The 18,877-nt window shown below is 38.9% G+C and overlaps 1 protein-coding gene across 9 annotated transcripts in view; it reads left to right on the plus strand.

The window, feature by feature from the left end:
- ATP8A2 (ATPase phospholipid transporting 8A2) overlaps positions 1 to 18,877 on the plus strand; it is a 328,555-nt gene that overhangs the window by 215,313 nt on the left and 94,365 nt on the right. For all 9 annotated transcript variants that reach the window (XM_040543949.1, XM_040543951.1, XM_040543954.1 and 6 more), the window contains 6 exons: positions 653 to 727; positions 3,448 to 3,570; positions 4,635 to 4,713; positions 8,374 to 8,435; positions 8,768 to 8,824; positions 13,036 to 13,143. In XM_040543949.1, the coding sequence (XP_040399883.1) occupies positions 653 to 727; positions 3,448 to 3,570; positions 4,635 to 4,713; positions 8,374 to 8,435; positions 8,768 to 8,824; positions 13,036 to 13,143 (504 nt within the window). The remainder of the gene's footprint in view (positions 1 to 652; positions 728 to 3,447; positions 3,571 to 4,634; positions 4,714 to 8,373; positions 8,436 to 8,767; positions 8,825 to 13,035; positions 13,144 to 18,877) is intronic.

Consider the following 18,877-nt stretch of genomic DNA (forward strand, 5'->3'; position numbering starts at 1 on the left):
CAGTCCAACCTCTTGTCTGAAGTAGGGTCAGTGCTGAATTCAAACCAGCTTGTTCAGGGCTTGTCCAGTTGGGTTTTGTACACTTGGGAAAGGATGGAGACTCTCCAGTGTATTCAGGCAATGTCTTCCATTGTTTAATTCTTAAATCAATGTTTGTGAAATAATGGTTACATCACTTAGACAAGAAAATTCTAAAAATAACCAATATAACTGATAAATCGCTATCCGTAATTCTGGGACTATAAGTAAAACAGGACATAAGCCGAACACAGTGTCTATCAGAACAGTTACCATGAAAATTCTGGTATTTGGCTGTGATGGAAACTTGGTTAGCTCTGGCTTCATGCATTTTAATTTACCAGCAATAAGACTTAAAATAATTTGGGGCCTTGTTTTTTAGTAATGATTCAAATACATCAAGTTGCTCCAACATGTGAGTATTTTATTTTAAATAAGCAGTTCTCTGGCAGTGTTTAACATGTAAAACTTCGGAATAACTGCCTGGCACTGCTGCTGATTATTTTTAGAGCATGACAAGCAGCTGTCTCCAGATGGTGGTCTGTGTTCCACATCTTCCTCGCCTACTGTAAATGGAAACGTTTACTGCAGTAGTAATCTAAAGCTTCTTGTAACTTGTCTTTCTTTGTTTCAGCTTTGGTTTGCTTTCGTTAACGGATTTTCTGGGCAGATCTTATTTGAGCGATGGTGCATTGGTCTGTATAATGTGGTAAGTGCTACGTGTTTTGACTTGATATTACTCAAGACCTGTATGTTAGTGTGTTGTGCCCTTTTTCATCCTAGGTAACTATCTGAATGTGTGTCAGGAAAGATGAGTTCATTTGTAAAAGGCATGGAAAAAAATAATCTTGGATGGCGTTTTTAATCAGAAAAATAAATTTTGAAAAATCCCATGAATATTTATGTGCTTGGCATAATATAGCTTCCATAACATTCTGCACCTTTTGGATGGAATTTACTTTTCTCTTTGAAAGCATCTTTGGTCTCTTGTACTGAGGTATTTTACCGACTGCTCACGTTCAAAATAGATATTGAGTCTTAATCTTGTTTTTTTTCCTTATCTTTTCATAGTACCTTATTGTCCCAGTGATTACGGTCCATGCAACAACATATTAAATTATTTACTCCTATATAGTTAGTAAATACCGAAGTCGTCTTCTCGGACCCTGTGACAATTAGATTCTCAGGGAAGCATCAAGCAGATGCTTTGGGTTGACTGTGTTGAGTTAGTGCCAGAGCTGGAAGAAGCAAAGCTGTGCCACCGGTGTTCTTCACCTGAACCAAGTGCAGGATATGTCAGTCCAGAAGTGCTTTCAGATTTTAGATGGGCTTTGCAAGGTCCCACACCGTACCATGTGGTTTTATCACTATAATTAATACCATTGATTAAAACCTGGGGGATCTCTGGGGCCAAGTTTAACTGCATACCATAGACTTGCGCTGGTCTTTTCACTAGAGTGTTATATTTGTAATGTTACTGATGGCTGGCCCGGTGTCTGGTTTTATAAGCCATTATGACATTTTGTCAGTGTTGAAAAATCCTTTGCATGTCTCTTTGGAGGGAGGAAATTAAATTTTTTTCTTTAATCAGACTCATTCCAAATATATGGAAATATTGAAAAAGCCACCAAATTATCTCTATCACTGAGTAGTATTAATGGAAACACTTCTGTCACATTGCTCTAATCTTAAAAATGATGGCACAAACCCTCACATGCCTTAAGATTTCATACTCTTCCTGGAAGATACTAATTCAAGGATTTTCCACTCCCTCTTCACCCTCATTTCCTGACTGTTACAGTCTGTCATTCATATTTAGTTATTTGCATCTATTATTTTTAAACCTGATCTGATGGATCTACCTACCCTGCATATAAAACTCATGGATGAGACTCCTCTTAGAGAATCAGTGGATAGAAATTAACCCTTATTTCATAAGGTTGGTATTTTCTAAAATTAGAACTGGTCCCATAGAATCATAAAGAATCAAGTACTGGTTAGGGTATTAGGGGCTTCCATAACTTGGAGGAGTTAGGTTTTTAAGTGGGGTTTAATTCTTCTATTCACTTCCATGTTATTAACCCTCCATTTCATGAGTAGGCTTAAGAAAATGCAGATAGTAGGAAATCTTAATAGCACTGTGATTCCAGCATTTGTACTGGTTCATACTGGAGGTTTACCTTAATTTAAAACCAAAAACAAACAAACAACAAAAAAAACTCCTCTAGAAGACGGGCTTAAATAAAATGGGAATTGTCCCAGGAAATGTAAGAAACCTGGGGAAATATCTTAAAGCAGTGTAAGAACAAGTCATGTTTTGGAATATATTGGGTGAATGGTCTTAGTTTTAGTTCTCCCCCACCATCTCTTCCAAGCCTGTTGCCAGTTTAACCATCTGGTTTATCACTTTCTGAGCAAAGAAGTTGGATCTAGGGATGTAACGATTGATTCTTACTGGTGTCTGGGCCTTCCTGTTGCTTTTTTTCTGCTCTCCAACTGCCAACACATTGCTGGTAGGAAACACAGCTTCTCAAACGTGAAGTGCATGCTACAAACTGAACACTTCTCAAACTGTTACATATTTGCATATAGGATTAGAAATGATTTTTCAGATATAAACTGTTAATGTAAAAGGCAACGATTGAAGTTCAACATTCAGACGTTCACACTGGTGGTATTTCCGCTGTCCGCGCTGCAGACTGCAAGAAACAGAGATACCCAAGGTGGCTTTAAGTGAGCTGCCTCAGATCCTGGAAACACTGTAAGAAGAGCGATGTGGGACTCAGCAGAGGCTAATTTGCTGTGCTTCTGGAAGATAGCCCTTCTGCTTCTCCTGGAAAGCTTCTGAGTCTTGGTCATCTAAGCATCTACTTGTAGCACAGACACGCACTACAGTTAATTTTATCCTATCAGTTTGTGTCTGACTGGAGAATTCCTAAGTATTGCAGTAGAGAAAGGCCATTGTTTTTCAGTGTATTTTTAATGTGATTTCCACATTTGCTTTGTTTATAAACTTATCTTTCATTCCATATAGCTGCAATTGTAGCCATAAATATCTGAACCCATTCTGACAAGGCTTTTTCAAATAAATATGTCTTTCCTTTGCACTGTGATGTGTTTTACCCTCACTATTTAAGCTGGTATGTCAGAAATTACTGATGGCTAATTTCTTGTGTTTAAGTTAATTGGTTAATAGTATGAATTTTCTTTTATGCTTCTTTTCTTTGTAAGTCAGTATCTGAGAGTTATGAATTGCTAAAATTCAAGTTTGGGTTTGTTTGGACATTTGAAAATTATGTCAAATAACACAACAGTTGATAATGCATCTTCACTGAAATGTCTGGGAATTTTGCTGTTATCTAGATACTGAAATATCAGAAATCTAAAAAACTAATAGCTGCTTTTAATTAGCATTTGCTTGCTTTGCAGATTTTCACAGCATTGCCACCCTTCACTCTGGGAATTTTTGAGCGATCGTGTACTCAAGATAGCATGCTTAGATTTCCACAGCTATACAAAACCACTCAAAATGCAGATGGGTTCAACACAAGGGTAAGGGGGCAGTCTGTTTCTTTAAGAATAATACGAGCATTTTTATTTTCTAGGTTTCTTTCATCACCAAAGAACTTACTACACACTGTTACTTTTGCTTTATACTAGGGTACTGCCACTGAGATCAAGACTGTTGTTTTCCAAGGGATTATATTTTGATTAAAACAAAAATAATCCTTTTTTTTAAGTGAGGATTTTCAGGTTTGGCTTCAACAGAAACTGGTCCTGGAATATCCATCAGCTTTGATTCCAAGTAACATTTGTATCTGAATATGACCTTCTAATTCTCACAAGTACTAAAAAGTGGTGATCTTACCATTTTCATAGAAAGTGGATAACCTCACCCAGATTTATTTAGTGTAGAGGTTGTTATCAAAATGTTCAATACTATAGAGCTTTTTGTTTATTCTTCTCTATTTTTATAGTTCTTTTGGAAAATAAAAAATTAATTCGTTTACTTTGATTTTTAGGTTTGAAAAACACATTTTTTTCATTTTGCTATTTTGTGTGGTAGAAAATGCTAGCAATTGGAATTTTGCATTTATTCCATAGCAGGCACATTTACATATACTTCTGAATCAAGGAAGCTGTAAGATTCCTTTGGTTAGAGAGGAGGGAGGAAGAAATTGTAGAGTAGGTAAAGCTCTAGTTTGTGCAGAACTGCGTTATCTGTAAGTTTAAAAATTGCAGAGCGTATAAAGTATTTGCCCATTAAAAGAAAATAGAACATTTCATGGTACTGAATTAGTCTTTTAAAATCTTTCTTTGAGGTAATTAAAAAAAGGTGTCTCCATCTGTTTGCTGTATTTTGATAAAGATCTTAAATTGCAAGTCTGCTTGCATGTTATATTTTAACTTGTTAGAATGAGACCGTCCAAGTGGACTAATGTTTTCTTGTGACAGAGCAGAAATTGTAGGAGGAAATGAATCCTACCAAAGTTTAGGTATTTCACTTCAGGAAAAACATCGTCTGACTCTAAACTATACAATGAAGCGTTTGTTGGGAGTTAGAGAGAGGTCAAGAGTTTTGGACTTCACTGACGACTTGGTTTGTTTTCCCTCAGGTTTTCTGGGGTCACTGCATCAATGCCCTGGTCCATTCCATCATTCTCTTCTGGTTTCCAATGAAAGTGCTGGAGCATGGTAACTGCTTCATTATTTCTTACGTCGGTAACTGATGTTCAGTCTTACAGAGCCAGCGTGTTTGCAGAGTTGGAGGTCGTGACAAGTTCCAAGAAAATAATGCTGACAGACAGTTCAATAGACTATAGGTGCTGTTCTTGGCCAGTTATCTTGTGGCTTTCAGAGTTGATTCATATTTAACATAATTGTTGTTCATATAATAACTTTAATGCTTGAAAAATTAAACTGCTGCTTTGTGAAAGTCTTAAATTCTGAAAAAAGTTCTATACATCTGATTTTTTTTCAGTAGTGTAGTTTAGTTCTCAACTTTTTACTGTTTAATCTTCTTGCAGTGGTTCTACTGGCAGCTGTATTACAACCATTAGCTTTAGATCTTGTTGGGTCTTTCCCATTCCATAACGCAGAACTGTAAAATATAGAATGAAATGGAGAGATTTCACTTCTGCTGAAGTCAATGGAAGAAGTGGATTGGCTGGAATGGAAGAAGACTAGATCATGAGTCAGATACTAGGAAAACATTTTTTTTTTTTTCTTGTACAAACTAAGTTTACTAAGTCTTCCTTTTATGGAAGGTGTGCAACTGCATGGTATTTCAGGGACTGGTAAACCTCATACTTTTTTTCCTAGCTTTACAGTGTAATTATCTGGGCAGGAAAAAACATGGGCAATCTGTTGTTTTATTAAGAAATGGGAATAGATAAGATGAGGAATTTAGGGGAAGGGAGTAGTATTTAAAAATATGAGTTTTTCAAAACAAGCTCTTTGTTGCTAAACACTGATTTCAAGAACCTTAGCTTGAGGATGGTTCCATTGGGGAGGAGGTGGAAGAAAAGGAAAAGGGAGGGAAGATGAATGCTCACAGGAGAGAGCCATGATGGTGAAGATAAGGAGGAGGCAGGTTCATATTTCTCGTTACCTGGCTGAGTAAAACTTCAGTGTTATGTCTTACGTGACAGTTTCATGCACTGTGAGATAGACACACAAGAAGGAGATCTCCCTTTCTCCTCTGTATGTGGGCTGGGAGCTCCATTTCAGTTTTGGGGGAGAGAGGTTGCTTTCGGTTCATTGGTCTTTGTTTTGTTTCAGAGGGGAGGGAGTTGCACTATTTCACTATGTTTATGGGAAATGTTAGTCTTGAATAGCTGCTCTTTCAATCCAAAGTCAGCTATTGTAGGCTGATGTCTGTAGCAGTTAGGCTACAGTTTTTGCTTCAGTCTTCCATAAATGCTTTTTTGACTGTTCAATTCCTAAATAGATTACACAATTTAAATGACTGAAATGGTAAGACTGGAATACTCACCTGCCCAAATGGTAACTTTCTTTGAGATCATTTCAATAGGTTGCTTAGCTTGCTTTCCAAAGAGGAATGAGTATTTAATTTTCAAGTTTCTTTGTATTTCTAAGTAAAAAAGAGATTTCAGTGCCGCAGACAAAACTGCGCTATTCACACTGGGATGTTTTTTAACCTCTTGAGTTCCTTAGAATGTGAAGTGCACATATTCAATGAATGGGCACTTGTATAGCTTTAGAAATGAATGTTCACTGGACATCCTGCTGTTCTCATTAGCAAATATCATTCCTTTCAGAACTGCTTAGCCTCCCTAAGTGGAAGGTCATGGAAAGCCCTGAAAAAAAAAGAATTACATTATTGTATTAAAACATAACCTTAAAAAGAATGGGACTTGCACCAAAAGTTATTTGATTACTTAAATGTGCATTGCGGTGTTGTACTAGAACAATATATTGGCAGAGTCATTAGATGACTCTCATTTATTCTAGAGCTTTCCAATACATCATGTATTTAGGCATGCCTCTTTCTCAATAAACTGAGACTTTTGGCATCAGCAAGATTTACTGGACAAGGAAGGTTCCATTCTTTCATGCTCTTTACCTTTTTCTTTGACAGTAGACTGAAAGAGACTGCTAAAGCTTTGTGTATTTGTGAATGGCGTGGTAGGTGTCTGAGGCCACAGAGTACCAGGAGAAAAGTTGGGCTGATAGAGATGTCAGTAGCCACAGACCAAACTATTGCTAGGCAGGCTGGCTCAGGCTTTAGATCCTGTTCTACTGTTACCGATTTGTATATCTGGTGCTGTTTCTTAGTAGCTGGGGTTCAACCTGGAGAAGAGAAGGCTCCAGAGAGACCACATTACACCCTTCCAGTACTTAAAGGGGGCCTGCAAGAAAGCAGGAGAGGGACTCTTTGTCAGAGAGTATAGTGATAGGGCAAGGAGTAATGGTTTTAGACTAAAAATGGTAGGTTTAGATGAGATATAAGGAGAAAATTCTTTACTATGAGAGTGGTGAGACCCTGGAACAAGTTGCCCAGAGAAGCTGTGGATGCCCCATCCCTGGAGGTGTTCAAGGCCAGGCTGGATGGGGCTTTGGGCAACCTGGTCTGGTGGGAGGTGTCCCTGCCCATGGCAGGGGGTTGGAACTGGGTGGGCTTTAAGGTCCCTTCCAACCCAAACCATTCTAGGATTATATGAAAATAAGAATAAAATCAGGGATATAGAACAAACAACTTCTGGAAAATACTAAGAATCTGTCGGTTTTTCAGAGAAAAGCACATGCAGCGATTGTAGAAGCAAACGCTAACAAGTAGCTTGGGCAGCTGCATTGGCTGAACTTGTTACCAATATGCAGGATGGTCTTTGCCACAGAGGTCAGGCTATCAGGGACTCTTCTTAGTAGACATCAAAATTTGCTGATCCTGGAGACCTACTTTGCAGGAACATTGTTAACAAAGTAGATGACCCTGGTTTTAGAATGTCAGATCCTGTTTTGCAAATAAACCTAGCAAAGTGGTGCCCTCATAGTAGAAGCACTGTAATAGGCAGTATGTGTTTAGGAACAGGTCCAAGGGGTTTATCTTAAGCCTTTTTCATCCCTGCTGTTTGTGTATTTCTTTAGCAGTTGTCTTAAAACCTGTGAAAATACCAGTACTTATCATGCTTGAGTAATACTTGAAAGTTCCTGTGAGTATGAGTTCATCTGGCATTAGCGTGGCTGTCGAATGTGCTTTCATGGCATTCCGGTTTCATTCAGCGTGGGCTAAGAAAGACTAAACAGACATAGGAAGCATTGCCAAGTTTGGCACTTCCAAATGATAGATTAACATGTACTTACCCTTCTGCACACTTGACTAAGAGAAAGCTTGTGTGGAGGACTAAATGCTGTTCAGTTACTGAATTAACCTCCAATAAGATATTTTAGATGTTATATGTGTACTTTATAGATCAGTCGTTTACATCTTTCTCTTAATGCAGCTTTCTTTCTCCGCAGATCAGCAGTCTTAGGCTTTCTTCACAGGCACAGCAAATAATGGAATCTGTTCGAGCTGTCAGTGAACAGTACAGAACAGATAGCCACAGCAAAAGTGGTGCTGATGTACCTCAGCTCTTGCAGACAGATTACATTTCCCCTTCTGCTAATGGCTTCTGGCAACTGGGATTGTGTATACATGCTCTGTCTGAGCATCATGTCTTGTTTAGCACAGCTGCTGCATTACCAGTAGCTCACGGCTTCTAAAAGTGCTTTTAGACAGTCCAAAAAGCGAGGTTAAGACCAGTTATTGTTTAGTGTCCTGAAAATCTCCTTGATGTGTCTTCCATTCTGTTGATTAGATTATTAAGAAATGTAATTGCTTCTCTTTTTCAGATGCTGTATTCACAAATGGGCAGGGAATTGACTATTTATTTGTTGGGAACATAGTTTACACTGTAAGTTTATCTATTCAAGACATTTTTGAATGGTAGAATTTCTTCACAGTTTTTTTCCCGTCAAAAAAAGATGTAAAGCAGAAGAAACTGTAAAATAAAATGAGGCCTTTGTAGTGAGCACGATTTTCTCCTGTATTCACTTTCTTTTGCACGTTTACTGACAGTATCTTCTGCTCTGCCCTTCCCTCACCCCAGTCTGCCAAGTCCCCAAGAGGTGGGTTGGTACTACTAGATGGTAGTTCCTATTTCACATATGAAGGGGAGATTGGGCTGTGAACACCTATGAATTTGAGAGTGCTAATACTGCACCTTTTTTTCTTTTTCCCTTGCAGTATGTTGTAGTCACTGTTTGTCTGAAAGCTGGTTTGGAAACAACTGCATGGACAAGAGTAAGTGCTCTTCAATATCTCTTATTTTATTAGCGTACCTTTCTCCCTGATTAGTATTAATACAGAAGAGAAGTACTAGAAATGATTAGAGGCTGCAGTGTTTAAATTGGTTCTTTGATTTAAGGATAAACTAAATTCCCTAACTACAGGAGAGGAGATGAAAATGAACACATTCTAATGATATATGATAAAAAAGTCAGTCTGTCAGAAGTGGGAAGAGGAGAAGGCTGTGAGTATTTTCCAATGTCTCTAAATATAGAAAATTTAGAATATTTTCAAGAAATTAACATACTACTGTAACTGCTTAAGGAAATAGCTTAAGAACAATATCTCTTTACTCTGTAGCTTCTTTAAAAGTTAATGCAACAGTGAATAAAGGTTGTCTGCCCACGGATAAACAAATAGGCTTTGTAAGGGTCTTTGAAGCTAGTAAAAAGCACTAGTGACTTCACATTGGCTGAGATTTTTTGTCTGCAAACTTTCAGTAATAAATAAGGCATGTTTGTTAAACAGTTTTTGTTGATTTCTAGATTTGAGTTGTTTACTTGCAATAAGAGAGTGTTCTGTTACTGGTAGGTGTCAGAATCTGCCAGGGCACTGACCTCCAAAGAATACGCAGGGTAGGGAGGGCTCCTATGTTGATGGCACTTCAACACTTTTCCCCTCTTCCTTCCCCCAGTCCCCTGAAAACATGAATCTTTTTGATTTTGGTCGAGTCCCTTTTTCTCCACACCTATATGTGATACTTTATGGGAATCTAGTTTGCATGACATACTAAGACATACTGCCTCAGGACCAAGGTGTTTTAAGGAGCCCCATATTCTTATTCTGTCAGTTTCCTGGAGGGGCTTGGCTAAATCTCATAACCTCATTTCCCCTATTAGCTGTAAAATGTTTCCTTTCATTCCTCACAGAGGAATTGTTAAGATTAATGAGCTGATGTCTGCTCTGAATGTTATGAAATGCTATCTGCATGGATTATTTAATTATTGGGGAAATGCTAATGTTTTCTGCCTCATTCTGTCATCTGAAAATAAAATCCATTCTTTTTTGTTGTTAAGTGTAAGTTCTGTGTTGTGTACTAACTTTAAAATGCAAGGAGGCCTGTGAACCTGTTTAGATCCTGTTATATTACGAATTATTTGATGCTTCTTCCTCTCTCCCCTTCCCTGAGTAAATGGTGTCTTTTCAGTCACCTAGGGATAATCTTGATCCCCTCTTTCATACCTTTATTTTAAAAGATAACATAATGTTTAGTAGAGCTCAATGTTCTTTAGCACTGGCATTTGTACAGGAAATTATTGTTCTTCGCAGAAAAGTGTTTGTGTTCAGAATCAACTTTTTCTGTATATACTTGTAATTCCTGTCTCATTGCTTGGACTCTCATCATCTTAGAATCTGATATTGTACAATTATTATTTCAGCTGTGAGTGAATCAACGCAAAGAATCTTTAGGTTACTTGAAGAGTATTAAATGTACAACATTGAGTTAAGCCTCTCCTCCATCATCAACTGGATTGGTTACATGCAATTTGTTCGAGGGAACGTGAGGGACACTGCCACTTGGGAGAACATGATGGGCTCAGCTGAAAGCTCCAAATAAATAACACAGATTCAAAGTAGTTGGGAGTCTGGTATATCCAGTAGGTAGTGTGGAAAGAAAGGCTTTGGTAAAAGTACTAACATGCATAACAAAATCTGCACTGTAGAGCTGTGTGGAGTAGCTTTATGTTACGTGTTGCCTATCTGCAATACTCGTGTAGGCTTTTGCCAAATTACAGCTTTCTTAAATACTTTACCATGCTACTGAAGCTGCTTCAGATAAAATTGGATGCACAGGATAGATGTACGGTGTATCTAGTTTTTATGTACGAGCACTTGATTTCTTTTTCTGACTGCCATTTAACACATCTGACAAACTAGCTTCTGCTTTGCACTCTAGTTCTTCAGAAACATGACAGATCAGTGGAGAACCAACAGTGCAAAGCTTGGTGGGTGGAGTTAGTATTTAAGAAATGATTTCAAACAGGACAAGGAGGGCTCTTGCTGAAAGCAGAAGGCCTTTTAAAGGTAGAGAACTAACTCCAGCAAGTTACAAGCCTGAGATGAAGGAAGAGAGATACATGGCAAGGGATGGTTGGGATTACCATGAGAAGATGATAAAAAATGAAAGAGCAAAGACTTTGCTAAGCTGGAAAGGACAAAATAAAGAACTGCAAAGCTCAAGAACTGTCCTACCAACAGGCCGGAGAGAAGCGAGACTAAAAATGAAGATGTCATTTCACTAGCAGAAATACAATACTACAAAGTGGGAGTATGTCTTAGAGTGGTTTCCCTGCTTGGTTTTCTTTACCGTTTTTAATTGTAAAGCTTGTAGGAGTTAGCAGTTTGGAAGCATCAGTCCAAGCTATCCTGGGCCTTCTGCCCTCTAGCTTGAAAGGAAGGCTGTGGTGTAGGGAAAGGTCCTTTTGGGAGAGCAGTGTTGGTCCTCTTTTTGGGCTACTGCATGGGGCTGGATTTTCTTGAAGGTGAATTGTTGCAGCAGCCTCACAGTGCTGCTCTATGAGGAGCTGAGCACCACAGTTGCTCACTGTGGAGGCCTTTATTCTGGTCAGTGATTCACACTGATGTGAAATGTCCTTGTTTTCAGAAGAGCAAACACACCAAATAGGTGAAATTCCCCTCGCTTCCTTCAAATTTAAAAAATATCAGTAATAAAAAAATCTCCTAGTCTTAGTTTTATTCACCTCAAAACTGGATCAGAATAACTTTTCCTTAAGCAGTTGCCGGTCAGATCTCCTCGGTGAAAAAGAGCAAATAGAAAAGTTGGAAAAGTAATCTTCCTGCCCATAGTGTCTCTCCAGGAAGGGGCCTATCCTATGCCCTGCTCATTAGTCCAGCAGCTTTCAGGGTTGAACAACATTTCGGCTTTCCAGGAGCGCCTGGAAGAGCGTTCTTTCCATCACCTCTTAAGTTCTGCTGTATGAATGCTTCTACTGTAAGCCAGCCTCCAGTCGCTTCCAGCTATCCGCCAGTCTGCACTGGTGCTGCAGGCTCCCTGCTTGTTTGTTTGCACTGCTTGTGCTCAAGGACGACTCACTTTTCTGAGGATGCTCAGTGCTTCCAGGGAAGGAGCAATTTCTTCTCCTTCCTCTAGAAATTTGTGTTTGTCTCACAAATGCAATATTAGACACTTTGATTGTCAGGCTTACTGTTTAAAAAAAAAGAGGCAAATGAAGTCATCAAATAGAAAGCATAAAGCTGAGAACTAAACAAACATACTGTGTGTCCACCACAGCCACCAGTGCATGAATTCATTGCCATGTTCCTAAATCCGTGTGAGTTTAGTAATTAAGATTTATGCAGGTACTTCTCTGAGTTAGAGCCAAAGTCATCAGCCGTGGGAGTTGTTGGTATCCAAAAAGAGCTGGAGCCAGTAGTGAGCTCAGTTGCTTGCTACAACCAAAATTACTGATTCCATCCACTGCAATGTAAAACAGCTTAAATCATCTTGAATGGCAAAATAGTTTGGGTATGTAGAAGAAATGACTTTCCTTAATGCAACTGAAATGAAACATACTGGACATGTTCTTGGTCACTTTGATACCGCTTTTATTTACTCTTAGTCTGCAGATTAAAGAGCCAGTAAAGGTGTAAACTGCATTGCATATCTGTAAATCACCTATAGCACTTTTAAAGCAGAAAAGCAAAGGTAATCAGTAGATGTTGATCGTTTAAGTGGTGGTGTATCACGCAACACTGAATCTTCTTCAGTGAAAGGTATGCGAGTGGTGCACGTGACTTGTGTGCATCCAGGGGATCTGACATGAGGGATTTGTCAGGATGAACTTTAACCTGTGCCTTTTGAAAAATTCTACCTTGATGTATGTGTTGAACCTGGCATGTGTACAGTGGGAACCAGGAGCTAGATGAGAGAAGTCAGAGCTCTAAGGAAAATCTGGTGAGTTTTTGGAGCTCGGAGTAAGACAGATTGGCTGAGAAGGCTATCTGCCTGCCCTGTCGTGAGGCAGAGATTAAAGAGGAGAGCTGTTTTATGCTGTTTAAACAACCTGTGCTACTGGCCTGAAACCAAGCGCAGTAGACAGGCCTGCGTGAGGCTGACAGAGACCTGAACAGAAAAGTGTCTGTGGGTGAGGTGGGTGGGGGAAGCGCGCTGTGCTGACTCTCCTTCTCTCCCTGCTCCTTGACAGTTCAGTCACCTGGCGGTCTGGGGAAGCATGCTGCTCTGGCTGGTCTTCTTTGGCATCTACTCGGCCATCTGGCCCACGTTCCCCATGGCACCCGACATGCTCGGGCAGGTCAGTACGAAGGCTCGGCGGCGCAGTGATGCTCAGCACCGGACCTGCTGTCGGACACGCGCAGGAGGCTTGTAAAGAATTGTATTATACTAAGTACATTATTTTAACTTTTTTTTTTTAAAATCCCTGCATTCATTTAACTTCATCTCCTCATTAGAAGAGCTCTTTTTTTCCCTGAAGGTGACATCAGATATGATCGTGTGCACTGTACATACTATACAAACATGCAAGTCTCAGTTCACTTGAATAACAGTGGCTCGTTCCTTAATGTTTTCTTAGTTAGGCTTCATCTTTTACAAAATTCCAGGTTCAAACTTAGTTTATTTGATCTGCTTTTTTTTTTTTTTTTTCCCCAATTATGGATTCTGTCTTCCATATATTTTCATACTTGTTCCTTTTTTCCTGCATGTGTTTAAAATGAACCAGAATTGACTTGAGGATAGCATGAGATGGTCAGAAGGGAAGCTGATCCGTTACTGGTCTGTGTAACACCAGTGGAATGTTTCATTTGGTCCTTCACTGTCAGCTGAGTTCCAGGTGATGAAATTTTCCTTTTGGTGTCAATATTTCAACCCGTGATGAGCGCACTGAGTCACATGCCTGTCAAAAATATGCCTCATGCATATTGAAAATAGGGGGCTTCCAGTAAAAACGAGGGACTTAATAAATATACAGTAAAAAAAAAAAATTATTCTGTAGAAGTGGAACTGCTTTCAAAATGACCAGAAAAGAGTGTTTTATAAAAAGTTTAGAGTTGTGTTTAAAGCAAGGATGCCATTTATGATAGATAAAGAAGAAAAAATTTTAGCAAAGAATTGAAGTATATATAACCTATGTCACCCTTGTGTACCAGAACATAATTCTATATATATATAAAAAAAAAAAAATTCGACTGTAAAGAAATCAATTAGAGATTTTTGAGGTTCCTCTCACATTTGTACTCGATAAGAGCGGTCTGGCATCATTTTGTTCCTGCTCTGGCCTAACACATAGTGTTTAATATGCTGCTGAAGCATTAGGGATAACAAAGGCCATTACAGGTTTTCAGACAGCTCTTTGCAGCAAGGAGTGACAGCTGACAGGCTGGGATCAGCAGGTAAGTGGCTAACAGACAAAAACTCACTCCTTTGATAGTATTTCACGGTGTCCTCTGTGAGTCTCACGGCACATACAGTATCAGCAGCTGTAGTTCATATTTCCATATATCAGGCAGAAATTCTACTGAGTATCACGAAGAGCCATGAACTGCTTGTCCTCCACAGCAGACTTGTAGTGCTGCCATTAATGTGTCAACCTTCTCCTACACAAATGATAAGGTGAGCTATTCCTTTTTATGAGAAGGGTCAGACTATCAGCTTTTAGCTTTATCACTTTTTTTTTCTCTCACAATTAGCTCCCTTTTTTTCAATTGTGTTGGTCATCTTTTGCTCCAACGTAAATTGCAGGCCCTTGAACAAAAGCTTCATGGTAATGAAGTTTTAGTTTTGCTTGAATACCGTCTAAAAATATTTTTTCACTTTAAATTTTGTTTAAATTGTTTTTCTGATGCTATGACTTGAGAAGTGGTACTAATATCTTGCTGAGGTTAAAAAAAAAAGTTTTGGATAATGTTTTAGATGACATATTTTGGTGGATTACTGGATTTTTCTTGATTTTGTAAAATCAGTAAAAGCTTCTAAGGTTAAGGAAATTTGCTTACCACTTGCAGTAACTTATACAAAGGCTCTAGAATAATTGGGTGGTCATAATACCAGTTTATGGTGAAATGAGCTGAGATCATGTTAGGCTGTAGTCAGTAAAACGCATCTCTTTACTTTTTCCCAGACTCAAGGTATTCTTTGGCTCCTGCTGTCTGTCTTTCTGTATTTACAAGTAGTCAAGATATGTTAAAAGCTAAATGGGAGAGTCAAAAAGCTTACTTTCTGTTTTTAAACATCTTGTTAGTGTGTTTATTTTTTTAAATAAACTGAATTCCAGAAACTACTAGATACTCATACTAGAAAAATGCAATAGCACTTGAAGGGAGCTGGTTTTAAATGTAGTACTTTTTTAGCATCTGTGCCAGCCAGGACTTTGTGCCATGAGTAAAAGGCATAGAATGTGCAAAACATTTTACTCTGCCCATTCATCAAATGTCAGCATGGAGTCTTGCAGACATTTAAGTATGTGAAAAGACGCTTTGTTTCTGCTGGGATTTATTAAACCATTTTCACTAAGTATTTCTTTCTCTTGTCCATTATATCTTGAGCATTCTCACAGGGAAAATAATACCGTTTTTTCCCCTCCTGGAGAGCAAAGGGAAGCAACTTAGTTATTCTCTGCTGTCAGATTCAACATATTTCTTCTTTTTCTGCTACAGTACTTCATAACAGAATGCAAGTAACATAATAAGACAAAGCAGTGATAAAAGTTTCAGAAGTCTTTAATAGAACTTGTCCAGTAGCAAGATATCTGGTACTCTGGTTGTTTTGGGGGGTACCTTTTCAGATGTACAAATAATAGTTTCCTTTTATAGTATCAGAAGGAGTAATGCACGACCAAAGAAAGCCCTATCATTGGTTTCTTGGCTTTCCTGAATCTTTGGTTTGGTTTGGTAGTTTTTGGGGGGTTTGGGGAGTTGTCTTTTTATCTGCAGAAAACAGTGACACTGAGAACAACCAGTACCTAGTTTTGTCTTGCCTTTGGAACCAGGATACTTCCATGAGAGTGGACTGTTTTTGACCGCTTCCAGATGACATTTTGCACAATAGTTAAATCCTTTCCCACCTTTTAGTAGGTGTGATTTACTGCCACAGGTTGTTGGGAACAAATGGATACCTCATATTTTAAATAAGTGCTGTCCACTTTGATGCTCATTAGTGAAGAGGTGGGTGCCTTTTTAATTGTCCTTGTTCTGAACTATGGGGCTTGCAACTCATAAGCCAGTGACATTTTATTAACCAGCCCATCGGCTGTAGTCCTTCCCTCATGCAACCCTGGGTATTTTGTTTCCTTGATTGGGGTATAGGGATTTGGTGCCCCGAAGGGAACAGTGAGCAATAATATTTGTGCTCATTTCTTCCATATGTCATACAGGTGTGTGTATGAAATGCTGCTCATATTTTTTGGATGTTTCTTCATAGGACTTGCAGCATACTTTGGGTTTTCGAGAATAGTACTACACTGTATGGGATCAAAGTTTGTGTGCACATAGGCCCACCCATGCACATACATAGATACCGGGATATGAAAGCATGTGTATGTACACATATATAGGAAGATGTGATATGTGTACGAAAACTTTTATTCTCGATCCAGACATTATCTAAGATGAAGAACAACCTCCTTCCCCTCCCCAAGCTCAAATACTATTTAGTATTTTAAAGGAGGATCCTTCCTTTCACCTCTCTGAGGCATCAGGTATTGGCTCTGGTTGGAGAAAAGACCACTACTGAGCTGTGAGTTTTGCCATTTATTTCCATGGTGTTTTGTCTTTGCTTTGTTAGTTGTTAACATTAATGACATGTCTTCAGGAAAACTAGTATTACTCTTTCAACCTTAAGGGGCAGGGGAAGCGGGGAGGAGTGGGGTTTTAATCTGTTCTTGAGAGGGTTGTAGATTGTGGCTAATCCACAGTGCAAATTGCTAATTTCTAGATTTTTATATTCTTGTGTTGTGTTATATGTATGTGGTCATAGCTCAGAACTGGGATTTAAGAATCATTTTGAATTTGGAACGCATCATCTTGATCTTGGAGCAACATTCGCAAGGCCTTTCCTCATCTGAGCCTTCTAGTCCCGTCACAGCTGGAGGTGTTGCAGATGGAGCTGCTGCACTTTCCCTTTACTTCTTTACAACCCCTGTCGAGAATAAATTGTTGTGCCAACAGCTCCACTTATGCGTAGTGGAAGCAGCTGAACATAGGAGTCACTCTAATCCTTTTCTAACTCTAATGGAATCCTTTATCGGGAGACTTTTTAAACTACAGCTGAGTTGTCAGGTTCTTGCTAGGTTATTTGACTATTTACTTAGAGTTTAAGAAAGATGTGCATCATCTTTGACAGGGTGTTTTTTTAAAAGATCCCAGTAGTGGAGATGTCCAGTTGATCCCATGTAATATGTCAGTAGCAGTGCTTATTCAAGTTAGTGGCTCATCAAGAAAACAACTATCCCTCTCTTAGGAAACCTTCCTGTTCTTTTCTATGGGTGTGCCATTAGCATAACAGATACACCGTAGCTATTTGCAGTAGATAACTTGGTTTGGAGAGGGGAAGGTGACCTAGAGGGTCTAATTTACTTTGCAAGTCTGTTTTTTTAGCTGGCCTTCAGTCTGAAATTCTCTTAAATCTTGCTGATTCAGTTCTTGACAAAGCCTGTGAGAAACCTGCATGGGAAGACTTGAAAATAACACAAAACAAACAAAACAAAACGAAGACAAGATGATAATCATTATTGCAACAGAATAAACAGGTTTTATGTTACTGCTGTTACAAATCTATACTGAAATAGTGACAGCTTAGTGTGAATTTTCATGCTTTCCAGAATATTTCTGCCTTTTTCTCTACACTAGATGTTTTTTTTTCCAGAGGTCTCAGTTGTTGTTCTCTTTGGCTTCTCATATTTCCGCGGTGTTTGGCGCTCATTAGAAAATTGGCTGCTTTGATTGTGGTTTGTCTGCAATCAGTTGCACATTACATTGTGGTGTCAGTGTTTTGGTCTGTGGAAATTCTTCATTCAGCTGTTAGTCAAAAAGCAGACTTTGCCTGCAAGTCGAGGTTCTTAATGCCTGCTGATCGTGTTTGTTTTTATTATTATGCACAGTGGTCTCCATGGCACTTGATGTGGTTTTGGAAGTTTCTCTGCATTTTTGGACTATGCTCCGAGTAGACAAATTAGACTAATGAAGCATGCATATATTTTTAAGCATCTGTTGAAGGAGTAGATTGGTTGTTTTTATGATCCACATGTGGATTTCAGAAATGAATGTCATTTTTTGGTCCCTAGTGTTCTGTATCATACACCAAAAAGAGATGAAAAAATTGATAGGGATAAAATCAATTTTTTTAATAACTTCTGAATGTGAAATTAGGAGACTAAACATGCTTGCTTTCTGGAGGCTAACCCCCAAAAAACATGTCACTTCGTGTTTGTCTGAGACAAATCTATCCTAAGTATTTATTAAAGATGTCCTAGACTTGTTTCTCCTTTGAAATTAATTCATAAAAGCACTATAGCAGGACTGTATGTACAGCCGTGCCCAGTGCTGTGTTGGCATTTCTTATAGTGCCATGTAAAAATAGGGTTAAGCCACGGACATAAAAACTCGTTCTGGTTCTGGAATTGACGGACTTGGCAGTGCACAGGAGGGCAGTCGGCTGGCCTGGAAGTTTCTTTTGGTTCTTCTTCTTGGCTCACCTTCCGTTTGGCATTTACTCCTGCCCTAGCCTGTGGCTAGTGGGCTTGTGTGTTAAATGGAAGAGCAATACAATAGTGGCTGTAGGTAAGTTGCTCCCCACAGGTTGTACAAACAGCATGCATAAGTTGTCAGCTGTTTTTCTTTCAGTATTGTAATGAAAGCTGGACGCTAGCCATGCTGTCTGGCCAACGTCTGTTTTGAGATCGGGTAGCTTTAACAAGTTGAAACACTACTCAGTAGCTTAAGTTGAAATACAGTGCAACACAAGACATTTACACTAAGGCATAACTGGCAGATTGTCTAGATTTTTTTTGTTGTTGTTGATTTGGAGTGGAGTAT

Source organism: Cygnus olor, chromosome 1 (assembly GCF_009769625.2).
Source record: "Cygnus olor isolate bCygOlo1 chromosome 1, bCygOlo1.pri.v2, whole genome shotgun sequence".
Classification (NCBI taxonomy): Eukaryota; Metazoa; Chordata; class Aves; order Anseriformes; family Anatidae; genus Cygnus; species Cygnus olor.